Source organism: Chenopodium album, chromosome 18 (assembly GCF_948465745.1).
Source record: "Chenopodium album chromosome 18, dcCheAlbu1.1, whole genome shotgun sequence".
Lineage (NCBI taxonomy): Eukaryota > Viridiplantae > Streptophyta > Magnoliopsida > Caryophyllales > Amaranthaceae > Chenopodium > Chenopodium album.
In genome coordinates, this window is record NC_137851.1 from 3,787,603 (window position 1) to 3,801,956 (window position 14,354).

Consider the following 14,354-nt stretch of genomic DNA (forward strand, 5'->3'; position numbering starts at 1 on the left):
ATGTTGCAAGAATAATTTCTTTTGATGGCATATCGTAATACAAACACATCTACTAGCTTATAATTAAAAATTAATTAAGGTTGAGGAACAATGCAATATTGAAGGCGAAACATGCATACATATGCAGATAGGCTTAGGGGTGTGAAGAAATGGACCGGAAAATCGACCGGGATCGGATCGGACCAAACCTGGGGATTTCGGGTCGGTCTTCGGTCCTCACAAATTGGCGATTCTGGGTTTTCGGTCCAAACCAGAATGGACCGGAAAGTGTATTTTTGTAATATTTTGGGTAAAAATATTAAATTTAATATTTATTTTTCTAAAAAATTTAGGTACAAAAGTTGTAATTTATAAATTCTAGGTGCAAAATAGGGAAGAACGCAAACAAAAACAAGACGTTAAAAATGTATGTATATATTAGGATACTAAAATGCCCAAAAAAAAAAGAGAATATAACTGGTCCATTTCGGTCCAAAACCGGACCGGAATAAACAGGTCCGGACCGGTTGATTACGGTCCGGTCCCGGTCCCTAAAAAAGTCAATTTCAGGTTCCGGTTCATTCCGATTTTGGACTGGTGCACAACCCTAGATAGGCCACCATTGAAGACAAGCATAAAATAACGCATAAAGAGTGTTATATTCACTTGATTTTTACTTAACTAAATCTTCTTAAAAATGATCCTATCTTCCTAACTCCCGACTCAAGACATATTTCTTACATTTTGTTTCGCAAAATTGATATATTTTGTGCATTCACATGTATAATTTTTGAAATATTTAATACAATAATTGACTAGTACGGAGTAAGATTTATCCCCAATTTAATATCAAAACCCTTCAAATCCTCATCATACTAACCCCCGAGCCGTTAGGACACTTCGTACATGGTGTCTTTCTTTTGCCCTGGATTTTTTATTTTTTTCCAAGACTAAAATAAATAAAACTGATTCTGAAAAATTAAAAAATAAGTTTTGCTTTGACTGTGCTATAGGTGTTAGTAGTGTTGGTTTATGCGGTGGTTTGTGTATTTTTTGGAAAAGTGACATTATTTATTTTTCTCTTATCTCTATGTCCCAAAATCATATTTGTGGTGATATTGTGGAAAGTGGAGGTGTTTCCTGGAGATTTGTTGGCTTATATGGATGGCCTAAGTCGGGCAATAAGTGGAAATCGTGGCAGCTTATTCGAGTTTTATGCTCCTCTTATGATGGTCCTCTATTGATTGGTGGAGATTACAACGAGATTTTGAGTTACGATGAGAAACAAGGGGGGCAGACTCGGAGAGAAGGGGGATTTCGGAGTTCAGGGAAGTCCTTGATGTTTGTCACTTGAGAGATTTGGGATATAGTGGTCCATGGTTCACTTGGGAAAAGGGGTTAACGGAGGATACTATAATTCGTGAACGACTTGACAGATATTGTGGTAATGAGGAGTGGATGCGCACTTTTCCGGATGCTATGGTTGGACATTTGGTTCATGTAAAATCAGATCATGCCCCAATTCTAGCTCGCCTGAAAAGACCAAAAAAGAAGCGCAAAAAGGGCAAGAAAAACTTCAAGAAAAACTTTAAGTTTGAGACCGCTTGGCTCTTGGATATGCAACATGTTAGAAGGTGGTCCGTGATGCTTGGAGTAGTTCTGCGGGTAGTCCGACAGCTATGAGACTTGAGATTTTACTTGGTGCTCTTAGAGGGTGGAGCGGTAAGAAGTTTAAGGACCTAGACAAACAAATTGATGACACCGAGAGGAACCTTAAGGAAGCACAAAGTGGAGCAGCATCGAAAGATAATGTAGAACTTTGCTCATCTCTAGAAGTAAAGTTTGATGATCTTTGTGATAAATAGGAAGCTTATTGGTATCTCTGGTCTAGGGCGTCGGAAATAAAAGATGGTGACAGAAACACGAAGTATTTTCACTATAAGGCGTCGCAAAGAAGGAAGAAGAATGAGATAAGGGGGCTTTTCGATTCGGATGGTGTATGGAAGGAAGATGAGGATGATTTCGAAGACATTGTTCAACGGTTTTATGCTGACCTCTTCACCTCCTCGGCGCCTTCTACTCTTGATTGCGAGAGAGTTTTGGAGGCAGTGGCTCTTTCTATTTCGGCTAAGGATAATAGGCTGCTCACGAGACCCTTCAGTAAGGATGAAATCTTTGCGGCAATTTGTGCTATGTACCCTTGCAAAGCACCGGGTCCGGATGGTCTTCATGCTATTTTCTACCAAAAGTTTTGGCACATTGTTGGAGATGACGTTTTTGCATATGTTAGTAACATTCTTCATAGGAATTGTTCTCCGGAGCTAATAAATAATACTAACATTGCCCTGATTCCGAAAGTTAATTCTCCCATTTCTATGTCTGAATTTCGTCCTATTGCTTTGTGTAATGTTTTATACAAAATTGCTTCTAAGGCCATTGTGATGCGCCTTAAATCTATACTCCCCAGTATTATTTCCGAAAATCAGAGTGCTTTGTTCCAGGGAGACTTATTACTGACAATGCCTTGATTACTATGGAGCTTTTTCATACTATGAAGAAAAAAAACAAAGGTAGAAAAGGGACCATAGCCATGAAACTGGATATGAGTAAGGCGTATGATAGAGTTGAATGGTGCTTTTTAGAGAAATTATTGCTGAAGATGGGTTTTGTCGATAGTTGGGTCAAGGTTGTTATGAGCTATGTATCGATTGTTTCTTACTCTTTCATCATAAATCGAAACATTTTGGGCTCGGTTTCCCCTACTAGGGGTTTGAGGCAAGGGGATCCCTTATCCCCGTTGTAACACCCCCAAATCTCTCTCTACGGAAATACTAGTATAATACATATAATTATACCGTAAAGATAGACTTAGGCATGTTACCGCCGCGTGATTACGCAAGGCTACTCAAACTTACTAAACAAAACCAATACTCTGCAGCGGAAAACTTCAATACTCTTCTTTTATTAATAATAGACTATAAATAGTAACCATTGTCATGAGTACTCAAAATAAAACACAAGACCAACACTTCCTAATCTAGGTGAAACCATTCCCGGGACTCCATATGCTCAATTATTGACTCCACCTGAAATTAGTCAACACTGCTTACCATTAAGGTAAACAGGACGAACCAAAACAAAATAAAAAAATACGGATTAGCAAAAGCTAAGTACGACAAATGCAAGATAACTAAACTCAATTTATTAGAAAACATGCTTTTGAAATCAATTCCATCATTTCCAATGATTTGACCAATAATTCCAACTCAAAATTCCAAAACCAATTTCAATAGTCAATTTAATAAACCAATTCCTCTTTAAAACCAGTTCCTTTTAATCCAATTCATTTAAAACCAATTCCTCACCCAACTGTGCACACCCCCCAAGCTAGTCTCCTTATATTACAAGGCTATTCTCGAGGAAAGACCTGGTCATACAAAGTCCAAGGCCTTATCAATAAACTAAATCCGCATAGTGGGATTACCAACATGCTTGTAAAGCATTAATAATAATAATTCAATAAATTCTCTTTAAATCCAATAATTCCAACTTTTAATAATAATAATAATAATAATTCAAACTCCTTTTCATTTAATTCCACATGCTTTCAAAATCAAACCTTTTAAACATGAATAATAATTTTATTTATTTAAAACATAATATAAAATCAATACTCCAATTTATTTATCAAAACTAATTTATTTAAACATGCTTTTATTTCATAAATCATAATTCAATTCAATTCAATTCAATTCAATTCAATCATCATAAAATCATTCAAACATGCTTATTTAAACCAATCTTTCAAGGTATCTAGCCACCTAACGTACCTTGATCCTCGCTTAGCAAAAACACACAAAAGAAACCTCAAGAATCTTGATCGAACACACCCTACAAATAAATATAACCTTAATCAATATAAGGTTAATAAATAATCACAACAATTAAATTAAAAATCCCCCAACTATATATACATGAACCTTTTAAATTAATTTTCATACACATCATTAAAAATCTGATTTTATATAATTAAAAATACTCATAATAATTTTTATAAATCCCCCATAATAATAATAATAATAATAATTGAATAATAGAAGAGAAGAAGAAAAGATAAGGAACCAAGGAAAAGAGAAAATTGGATTTGCGTTGGAAAGAATAGGCAGAACTTGCAGAGGCTGTAACTCCTTCGATATAACTCCGAATTGGGTGATTCTTGAGCCTAACCTCAAGGATTTTTCGAGAGGAACAATCTTCTATAACGTTAATATCCCAAAAACTGACCAGAAGTGCCCGAAAATTGGGTTCAAAGATAAACGGGATGATTTGTGTAAAAAGTGGAGAAGAAAAGAAGAGAATTGGTGTGAAGAATGTGAGAGGTATGGAGGGGTATTTATAGGCTAGCTCATGCAAGAATTATAGCAAGAGAATGTGGGAAGAATTATGGCAAGTAGGGTTTATGGAATTACTTGGAGAAGTGAATGAAAGAAATATGGAAAGTTTTGATATTAAGGTGATTGTGTATAATTAAATATGAAAGGTATGTTTGTCATGAAAAATAATAAGGAAATTGAAATTACTTGGGGAATTATTAAGAAGAACAAAAGGCAAGAGAATTTGATGATCAAATATTAAAAAGATGGAGAAATAGAATTAAGGAAAATAAGAGATTTTGGGAGATAATTAAAAATACAATTTTACCAAAATAAATTCCCCTAAAATAATTAGAGAGGGCCGAAAATCTTGAGCTTCCCATAGCTCAGATTTCCGGATTTCTCTAGGATTATTTACGAAGATTTTGCTCGATTTTAAGGAATAAAATAATTGTATAAATAATATAGAATAATTAATTAATTAATTACCAATTATTCACCATTAAATAACCAAGAAAAATCAGATTTTCCATACATGGAAAATCCGAAATCCCTAGCTAAATATTGGGAATTTTCAGCCATCTAAAATAATTAATAAAATATTATTTTGCTTTAATTAAAATATCCAAAATATGTAAATAATCCGATTTTTAAAATAAGATAAATAGATAATAAATCTTATCCAAAATAATGATTAGTTTTCAAAATACTTTTGGCGCCAAAATTCAAATATTATTTTGGCTCCAAATAATAAATTTACTAAAATACCTTTTTTATAACATAATTCCTAATTAATTAGAAAATACATATGAAAATACGGGGTATTACACCCATACCTCTTTATCATGATTGCAGATGCTTTCTCTACTCTAATCAGGAAAGCGTTTGATGTCAGGCATATTCATAGGGTCGGAGCTAGTAGATGAGGGCCAAAAATCACTCACCTTTTCTTTGCAGATGACAGTTTGCTTTTTGCAAGAGCCAATCGAGAGGAATGCTCAAAGATAGTTGAAATTCTCAACATATACGAAGCAGCATCCGGGTAGAAAATTAATTATGAAAAATCGAGTTTTCTTTTAGCAAAGGCGTTTGTTTGTCGAAGCAGGAAGAGTTGATTGATTTATTAAAAATGCGAGCAGTTGGTGAACATGATAAGTATCTTGGCATTCCCCATGTGCTTGGTAGGTCAAAGAGATTGGTGTTTTCGGCTCTTAAAGATAGGATATGGAAAAAACTTCAAGGTTGGAAGGAGAAGTTACTTTTGAGAGCTGGAAAGGAGGTGCTTGTAAAATCTGTTATACAAGCAATTCCTACATATTTGATGGGGGTCTTTAGGCTGCCTAATTTTGTGCTCGATGAAATTCGATCCTTGACAACAAAATTTTGGTGGGGAAATGCGGATTCCAGGTGAAAGGTTCATTGGCTCATTTGGGATAAAATGTGTGAACCAAAGTGTATGGGAGGGCTGAGTTTTCGTGATTTGAAGGTATTTAATGAGGCTCTTCTTGGTAAGCAAACTTGGAGACTCATCACCGCACCAAACTCTCTCTTTTGAAAGGTGATGAAGGCTAAGTATTTTCCTCACTCGGATTTTATTGATGCTGCTCTCGGTCTTAATAGAAGCTACTCTTGGAGCAGTATTTGGGGGTCGAAGGCTCTGGTGAAAGAAGGTTTAATTTGGTGGGTTGGTAATGGTTCAACCATTAACATTTTTGATGATCCGTGGCTGTCAGATGAAGGTGGAAAATATGTGCATACGGCTAAGATCGATGGACTTAACTGTGTTTGTGATTTAATTGATGAAAGCTCAAAGGACTAGAACTACGAGCTGATTTTTTCCAATTTTGAAGCACGGGATGTGAGATGCATTGTAGCTATCCCGCTGAGCTCACGTTGCACTGATGACCTCCTCACTTGGGCTTTTTCAAAGGATGGGCATTATTCGGTAAAATCTGCTTATATGCTTGGGAATGGGTGTGATTTGGATGCTTTTCACCAAGCATGGGTGGATGTTTGGAGTATTGGGACTATCCCGAAAGCTAAGCACTTCCTTTGGTGTGCTTGCACGAACTCCCTAGCCACCAGAGCTCTGCTGTACAGCAGGCATATGATGGAAACAAACGCCTGTCCCTGGCGTCCGAATGTTGCTGAGACTTTTCACCATGCCATGTTCGCTTGCCCTGCTGTAACTGACTTGTGGCGAGAATGTGGCTGCTTGGAGCTAGGTGATGTTGATCCCTCGACTGATTTCAAGGACGTCCTTGTAGATTGGAGAAGCAAGGATGCGAAGAAGTACCTCATAGGGGTTGCTCTTTTATGGTTTATTTGGGGTCGAAGGAATGATAAGGTTTTTAATAATAAAGAGACCCCTCACTTGGTTATTAGCGATAAAGTAAAGAGATTCGTAAAGGACTGTGGGAAATATGCAAAGCAAATTTATGGGTCAGCCAGCATGGCAAAGAGGAAAAGTCCGAGACATTGGCGCCCTCCACCACCTGATTTTATCAAGCTGAACCGCAATGCTTCCGTGAAGGAGGATGGGTGGATGGGTTTGGGAGCTGTGGCCAAAAATGGGGATGGGGATGTGTTGTTTGCTGGTGTTAGGCGCATAAGAGGCTATTGGTCTCCTGAGATTGATGAGTGCAAGGCCATTCATTTTGGAGTCAAGCTTGCTCGTCGGTATGGGTACAAGAAGGTGGTAGTGGAGTCTCACAGTGAAGTGGTTGTCTCCAAACTCTCTAAGGCAACTACTCACCTCATTGATCTTGATTCAATCCTTGATGATGTTTTTTCCTTGTGTATTGAGTTTGATTTTATCTCTTTTTCTCATGTTAGAAGAGATGGGAATAGTGTTGCCCATCATCTTGCTAGTTTAGTACCTTTCGGAACGGAATAAGTGTGGGAAAACTTTTGTCCTAATGTAATTGCTCCGTATGTGTCTATAGACAAGTTGTCCATTGATGTTTGAATAATACTAACTTGGTTTCAAAAAAAAAAAAAAAAAATCCTTTTTAAAAAATAAGCTACTCTTACATCTTATCTATCCACGTTTATACAAAGAGAAATCAAAATAACATTAGATAATTTACTGTCTTTGCTGTCAACATGATACTCCATAACACCAAGGTTGATACAGTTGGTACCATCCTAAGAATTGACAAAAGAAATCACTCCATAACACCAAAGTAGGCCCCAACATTAAACGCATGCAATATATGTAAATCATGACTTGCTTCCAAAATTCAAACTTTATTTAATCACTCTAATATAATCAAAGCATTAAAAACACCCTTGTGCCAAATTAAAATTCAACACTGACTAATTGACTAAGTTCTTGTTTAGTTCACCTTATTTTTACTTATTTCAGAAAAAATAAGTTCAGATCAGATCAGATCAGAAAAAATAAATTCAGATCAGAACATCGTATCGTTTTATGTGCGGTTTTTTATCGCTAAATATTTTTAATTTCGTATTGAGAAAAAATTGTGAAAATTACATATTAATAAACTACATATTATTACGAATCTAACAAGATCCCACTTGATAAATTTTTTCCTTATATATTATCGTATATTTAAGGTCAAAATTTGGTCAGATCAGACCAAACCGGATCAGATTAGCAAAAATAAGGTGAACCAAACAAGACATAATACAAGCGGCTCACTGTTTTCTTCCCGGTTTTCTCTTCACATGCTTTGATTTCACCTCGGTCCGACCGTTTTTTCTACTTAACACACAAATATCTTTTTGTCTTTACTACGGAGTATCATGTTTTAGACTTTTAGGGGTTTAAGTTTTCTTGTAAATTTCGTCAAATTTTCCTTTGTCTTTGTCATGTAGATTCCTAATATGGATTGTTTAACAAAAAACACAATTAATTATTCAGTAAAACATTTTAAAAATTTAAGGATAAACTTAATACATAGGAATTTGACTCATGTATCATAACTTAGCTTTTTTTTTTTTTTTTTTTTTTTTTTTTTTTATAATTAACCATAAATAGTCAAACTTTTAAAATAGAGTAGTTGCATGATGGCCGTCTCTTCTATCCACACTAATTTGATGTCTTATTTTAAGGTGCAATTATTTTTGGTTGATTTGGAATACCGCAAGCGAAGAAAACATACTTATTTAGTTATTTGTCAATCTCATATAGTAGTCTTTTATCACAAAAAAAATAGTTAAAGGCCGGCCTTGGTGAGATTCTACTAATCTTCATTACAAATCTTGTATTGACATTTAGCGATAGAGAGGCAATCTTTAATGGAATCATTCTCTGTTTGAAGTCCATTTTACATTCGAAAATGATTTTTTTTTTTTTTTTTTTTTTTTTTAAAAAAAAAAAGTTAGATAAGGCTCATCATCGAGTTATAAGTGTGTTTATATAATTTCATCTACTTTGTGTTAGGTGTACCTATTCAATCGGATACATTCATGTCAGTAAAATTTAAGTTGATCGTAAGTAAACCTTCAACTCATATACTACGTAGGTAAGAGCTACTTCCTATGAAGCAACTAATAATTATGTTCCATGTTTTAGCTAGCTTAGCTTGGTCAATATGTAGTGTATTATCCTTTGTTTTGTTTGTGTGACGGACATATCTTTCAAAGGGTCAGTACAATTGGATTAGTGAAACATAAATACCTAATTATTTGAACCTATAGGAGAACGACCAAAGCACATGCAATGTATGTATGTTTAGCTAGCCCAATTATTGATGAAGTACTCCTGACCTAATAATAAGGAAGATCAAACTAATTAGCTTGGCATGAATGGCATCAATTGATCTGATATGCATAACTTTTTCAGTATTAATAGCTGCGTATAAAAAGATTCTTTGCATAAAAAGTTAATGTACATACTTATTACTTAATTGTTTCTAATATAGTTAACAATATCTAAACCATAACCCTAAACTTTCCATTTGTAAAAAAAGACCTAACCTACAACTCCATCCATACTACAATTTTTGAAACACTAATGTTAACAGATTATTACATACATAGATTAATCGTACTTACGAGTACATAGATTATTGTCATACAGGAAAACACTAATGTTCATATTCAAGTTAAGTATATCATAAATTCATATACCTAGCGGTGTAAATTAATGAGTACTATGTGATAATTTTAATCGAATATAGAAAAAAAAAAGTAATTTTTCTCTCACAGTTACAAAACTTTCAATGGGAAAAACCTCATATAATTAAGGCTCTGTTCTTTTGAGATTCTGGGCAGAGCAGAGCAGGGGTCAGCAGAGCAGAGCAGATTAATATTCAGCAGAGCAGAGTAGAGCAGAGCCGAGCAAAGCAGATTTCAACATTATTATTAATACTATTATTATTATTATTATTACTATTATTATTAATAATACTATTATTATTATTAATAATACTATTATTAATGTTATTATTATTAATGTTGTTGTTATTATTATTATTACTATTATTATTAATACTATTATTAATGTTATTATTATTAATGTTGTTGTTATTATATTATTATTACTATTACTATTACTATTACCATTACTATTACTAAGTGCATATACCATTGATTTAGGTGAGTGAAAATATAAATATATGTACACCATATTTAACATATGTTAATAGTAGAAAGATAAAAGACAACGGTTTACTTATATTTATTTCACAAAAATTTTAAAATAAAATGATTTAATGAGTAATAATGATTTTACTTATAAATTTGTCTTAATCATATATTTTATACCCTAAATATAATAATGATATACAAAGTACTACTTGAAAACAACCTTTTTTTTTTAATTCTTAAATTGTATGGAAAGATTTGAAAAATAATTCAACTCAATGAACTAACAATCAATACCCACATACATATAATGTTTCTACACATTGTGATTCTAATATCAAATGTTTATAAAAGAAATTGTTATTAATTGTTATTATTATTATTTATTTTTTTGAATGAATTGTTATAATTATTAGAAATTATTAATTAATAATATTAGTAAATATTAATTCTTAATAGTTTGAATTATTAAATATTAATAATGATAACTATTATTATTAATTATTATTATGATTAATAAATATTAATTATCATTAATATTAATAATTATTAAAATTATTTTATTAATAATTATTATAATTATTCAAAAAATAATAAATTATTATCATCAATACAATATTAATTATTATTATTGTTATTATTAATTATTATTTGAAAATAGAGTAGAGCAGAGCAGAGCAGAACGGAGTAGATTTCTTTTGAGCAGAGCAGAGCAGAGCAGCTCTAAAGAACGGGGCCTAAGTATGTCGTGCACATATTGGAACCTTTTAATTAATTCTATCTATTTAGATCCCTCCGTTCCTCAATATTTGACACACTTTGACTTTTATTACTTCTTTGACTATATTCTCTTGAAAGTTAGATGTTTGATTAATCTTAATGTATATTATTGAATATTGTTAATTATTAAGTTTATTAAATGATAAAAGTCAAAACATGTCATATATTCATAAGGAAGGGGAGTATTTCATATTTTTCAATCCTCTCTCAACTTATCACTCTCGTACCAATCCCGCAAACTTCTCTCAACCGAAGAAGCAAACACCCCATATAGACGAAGTCGATGTTAGATTTATAAGTTTGTTGGGCATATTTAGGTAGTTACTAGTTAGGGACCCATTGGAGCGCCAAACAGTCCCCATTCATAAAATCATATTCATACTCACATTATTATTACACAAGTACACAAAATACACTACTCGTAGTTATAATAATACACCCTTACTCCTTTACTAGTTTTCTACACGCGCCTTTTTCAAACTCTTTTTTCCCCTTCTTTCGGCAAACGCTAATCAGGAATCACTTCTACTATTACTCCCTCGTTAATTAATTAAACCATTCTTTTTAACAATTCCAAAACTAACGCCGTTAACCCCCTCCTCCAATCACACCTCACCACGTGTCCTTCACCTGCGTGGACCCACGCGCTTATTCCGTCAAACTCTCCTCGTCATTCCTCAACCTCTTCTTCTTCCTCCTTTTTCTTCCTTTATTTTTATTCTCACATTTCTCTATTTTCTCTCTCCTCCATTTTCCCCCAACTTTCTCTCTCCTCATTTTCTCTGTCCTTCGCCGGGATCCTCTTCATTTACCGGCGTCCCCCAATTTCTAAGTTTTCCCCCATAATATTACTCATAATTATTGATTTTAATTAGGTTTTCTTGATTTACATTTTTTTCTGGATCTGCAGTTGTAGAAGAACAATTCAATTGGGAATTAATTTTGGTAGAAATTCAAAGTAAAGTCCGATTTCGATGTCATCGGCAATAATTACATCATCATCTCCTTCATCTCTTACATCATACTGGTGTTACAGATGCAATCGATTTGTTAGGGTTTCGCCAAATCCAATTTCTCTCACCTCCGCCATCTCTTGCCCTGATTGTCACGGCGGTTTTCTCGAAGAAATCGACTCGCCGCCGGCACTGCCGCCGCCGCTTCCGTCTCAGCTTTCATCCTCTCCTCTTGCCGACTCCCGACGACGTCGTTTTCCGGCTGCAGCGATGTACATGGTCGGTGGAAACCCTAATTCGAACTCGAACTCTACTTCGTCTCGTGAGTCTCTCTCCTCTAGCCCTAGACTTCGCCGGAGTCGGAGAAATGGTGGTGACCGGTCACCGTTTAATCCGGTAATCGTTTTGCGGGCCCCATCGGAATCAGATGCCGCTGCTGCTGCTGGTGGAGGGAGTTACGAGCTTTACTATGATGATGGTGGAGGATCTGGTCTTCGGCCTTTACCTGCTAGTGTATCGGAGTTTTTGCTGGGCTCGGGTTTTGATCGGTTGTTGGATCAGCTAGCTCAGATTGAGATCAATGGGATTGGGAGAGCAGAACAACCGCCTGCTTCGAAAGCGGCTATTGAATCAATGCCTACGATTGAGATCGTTGATGAGCATATTGAAGGGGAGTCTTATTGCGCGGTTTGTAAGGATGCATTTGAGCTGGGTTCAGAAGCAAGAGAGATGCCCTGTAAGCATATCTATCACCATGATTGTATATTGCCATGGTTGTCTTTGAGAAATTCATGTCCTGTTTGTAGGCACGAGTTGCCTTCTGATAATAGGGTTGATTCGCATTCGCACTCGCCCGAGTTGAACCCGGGCCAAACTGGGAGTAATAATACAAGTAATAATAACAATAATAGTAATGCTCAAGGTGGTTTGGTTGAGGGGAATGAGGATGAGACTGTTGGGTTAACGATTTGGAGGTTGCCCGGTGGCGGTTTTGCTGTGGGGAGGTTTGCAGGTGGGAGGAGAGGTGAGAGGGAGTTGCCTGTGGTTTATACAGAAATGGATGGTGGGTTTAATCAAGGAGGTGTGCCAAGGAGGATTTCTTGGGGTTCTAGAGGTGGGAGGTCAAGGGAAAGTGGCGGAATTCGAAGGGTTTTCAGGAACTTGTTCTCTTGTTTTGGTGGAGGGGATAGGAATCAATCACCATTGGAGGATTCTACCAGTTCAAGCTCGGATTCAAGGATTAATAATAGCCAGAGGAGTCGAGCAACTTCGTTTTTTAGCGCCTCTTCGAGGACACGAAGCAGGGGTTTTGAAATGGGGAGCCGGATACGAAGATGGTGATGTCGAAAAGGTTGGAATTTGGGAAAGGAATGAAGATGGGATTAGATTGGGGGGTTGGATTTTGTACATAAAACATGGGAGGGATGAAGGAGAGTTGGAAGATTGATTAGTAGACACAGTTTATATAGGAAAAGGGGGAAAAGAAATGAGAGGTTTAGAAGAAGAACAAGAAAGTGGAAACCTTGGAGAAGTGTATGCAATGGCAATATGAATTGCGTACTTGGTTGAAATGTATTGTTGTGTAATCCAATATAATCTGTTTATTTTCATCATTTCTAAGGTACCCTTTTTTGATAATTTGTATTTAGTTGTTTGAAACTTATTAATCATTGTTTTTATCTTGAATCAATTTTTTTTGTTTAGAAAGAATCAAAATTAGTTCAATAATATGTGTTCATTGTTGAGATACTATCTTCTCTCCATTTTTATCTGTTTGGTTCAATTGCTCCTCAGGTTGCTAGAAGAGAAAGAGTTGAATTATTGGTAATTTGGCTTTTCTGTTGGAACATGCCAGGGAGAAATTTTGACATTGTTGAGTTAGATCACTGTATTTGAAGATCAATTAAAGCTTTTCTTGTTTTTATTTTGAAGTTGTTGTCAGATCATGTCTGTTTCATTGGCATTCCGTTGTAGAATTTTGCAATTTTGTAGTTTTTGACATTAGCCAACAACTGTCATAGTGTCATCTATCATATGCTATTATTGCTATATACTGACAATCTTGTACATGTGCAACAATGACCTTTTATAATCTACTTGAGCTTGATTATGATCCTTTCCCATGCAGTTTTTCTTTTCTTTTTATGGCTAGTTAATGTTTAGTAAATAGTTGCTTGAAGTATGTCTGATATGCTGGGAAGGTTCATTCAACTATAAGCCATTTCCCTTGTTGATTACCATTGAATCTGTGACATAAGCTTGTTTTGGTATCTGTTTTGATGGTATTAGCTTGCTTATTTGAGCTCGGTCTTAGCTTTGCTGTATACTCATATGTGGATTAGCTTGCTAATTTCAATTGTCAATAGTAGCTCTGCTACATGTGTGTTATACCGGTATTAGCTTGCTAATTTGAGCAGTCTATGGTAACTCTGCTATGTGTGTTGTATTAGCTTGCTAATTTGAGCATTCGATAGCAGCTGTGCTATATGTGTTTGTGTTCTGCTGTTGTTTCCAAGGTTGTTGAGTTTTGAAGAATTACTGTCGGAGATGCAGCTCATTGAGCTCTGTTTTTGCTTAGAATGTATGCTCATAATTCTGAATCACTAGGCAACCATACCTTTGTTCAATTATTCCTATCGTGATCCTTCTTGCTCCGATGGCCTGATGCATCGGGCAATTGAATCTTTCAGCAGCATGTTTCGTTTTTGGCCATGAT

General features: G+C 35.1%; 1 protein-coding gene and 1 pseudogene across 1 annotated transcript; both read left to right on the forward strand.

Annotated features, from left to right (window-relative positions):
* Window positions 1-5,481: 5,481 nt before the first annotated feature.
* Window positions 5,482-7,248, forward strand: LOC145590738 (uncharacterized). Its single transcript, XM_081647141.1, has 3 exons — window positions 5,482-5,759; window positions 5,991-6,135; window positions 6,283-7,248. The coding sequence occupies exons 1-3, from the start codon at window positions 5,482-5,484 to the stop codon at window positions 7,246-7,248; spliced, it is 1,389 nt and encodes a 462-aa protein (XP_081503267.1).
* A 4,111-nt stretch (window positions 7,249-11,359) lies between these two features.
* Window positions 11,360-13,383, forward strand: LOC145591203 (putative E3 ubiquitin-protein ligase RHC2A pseudogene; annotated as a pseudogene).
* The last annotated feature ends 971 nt before the right edge of the window (window positions 13,384-14,354 follow it).

What these genes read in the sequence shown, in the direction of transcription:
- LOC145590738 (XM_081647141.1), top strand. Translation starts at nt 5,482, where the DNA reads ATGCGAGCAGTTGGTGAACATGATAAGTATCTTGGCATTCCCCATGTG. An exon ending in TGGGGAAATGCGGATTCCAG is followed by an intron (nt 5,760 to 5,990) that starts GTGAAAGGTTCA and finishes CTCTTGGAGCAG; the next exon opens with TATTTGGGGGTCGAAGGCTC. An exon ending in AGATCGATGGACTTAACTGT is followed by an intron (nt 6,136 to 6,282) that starts GTTTGTGATTTA and finishes GCTTTTTCAAAG; the next exon opens with GATGGGCATTATTCGGTAAA.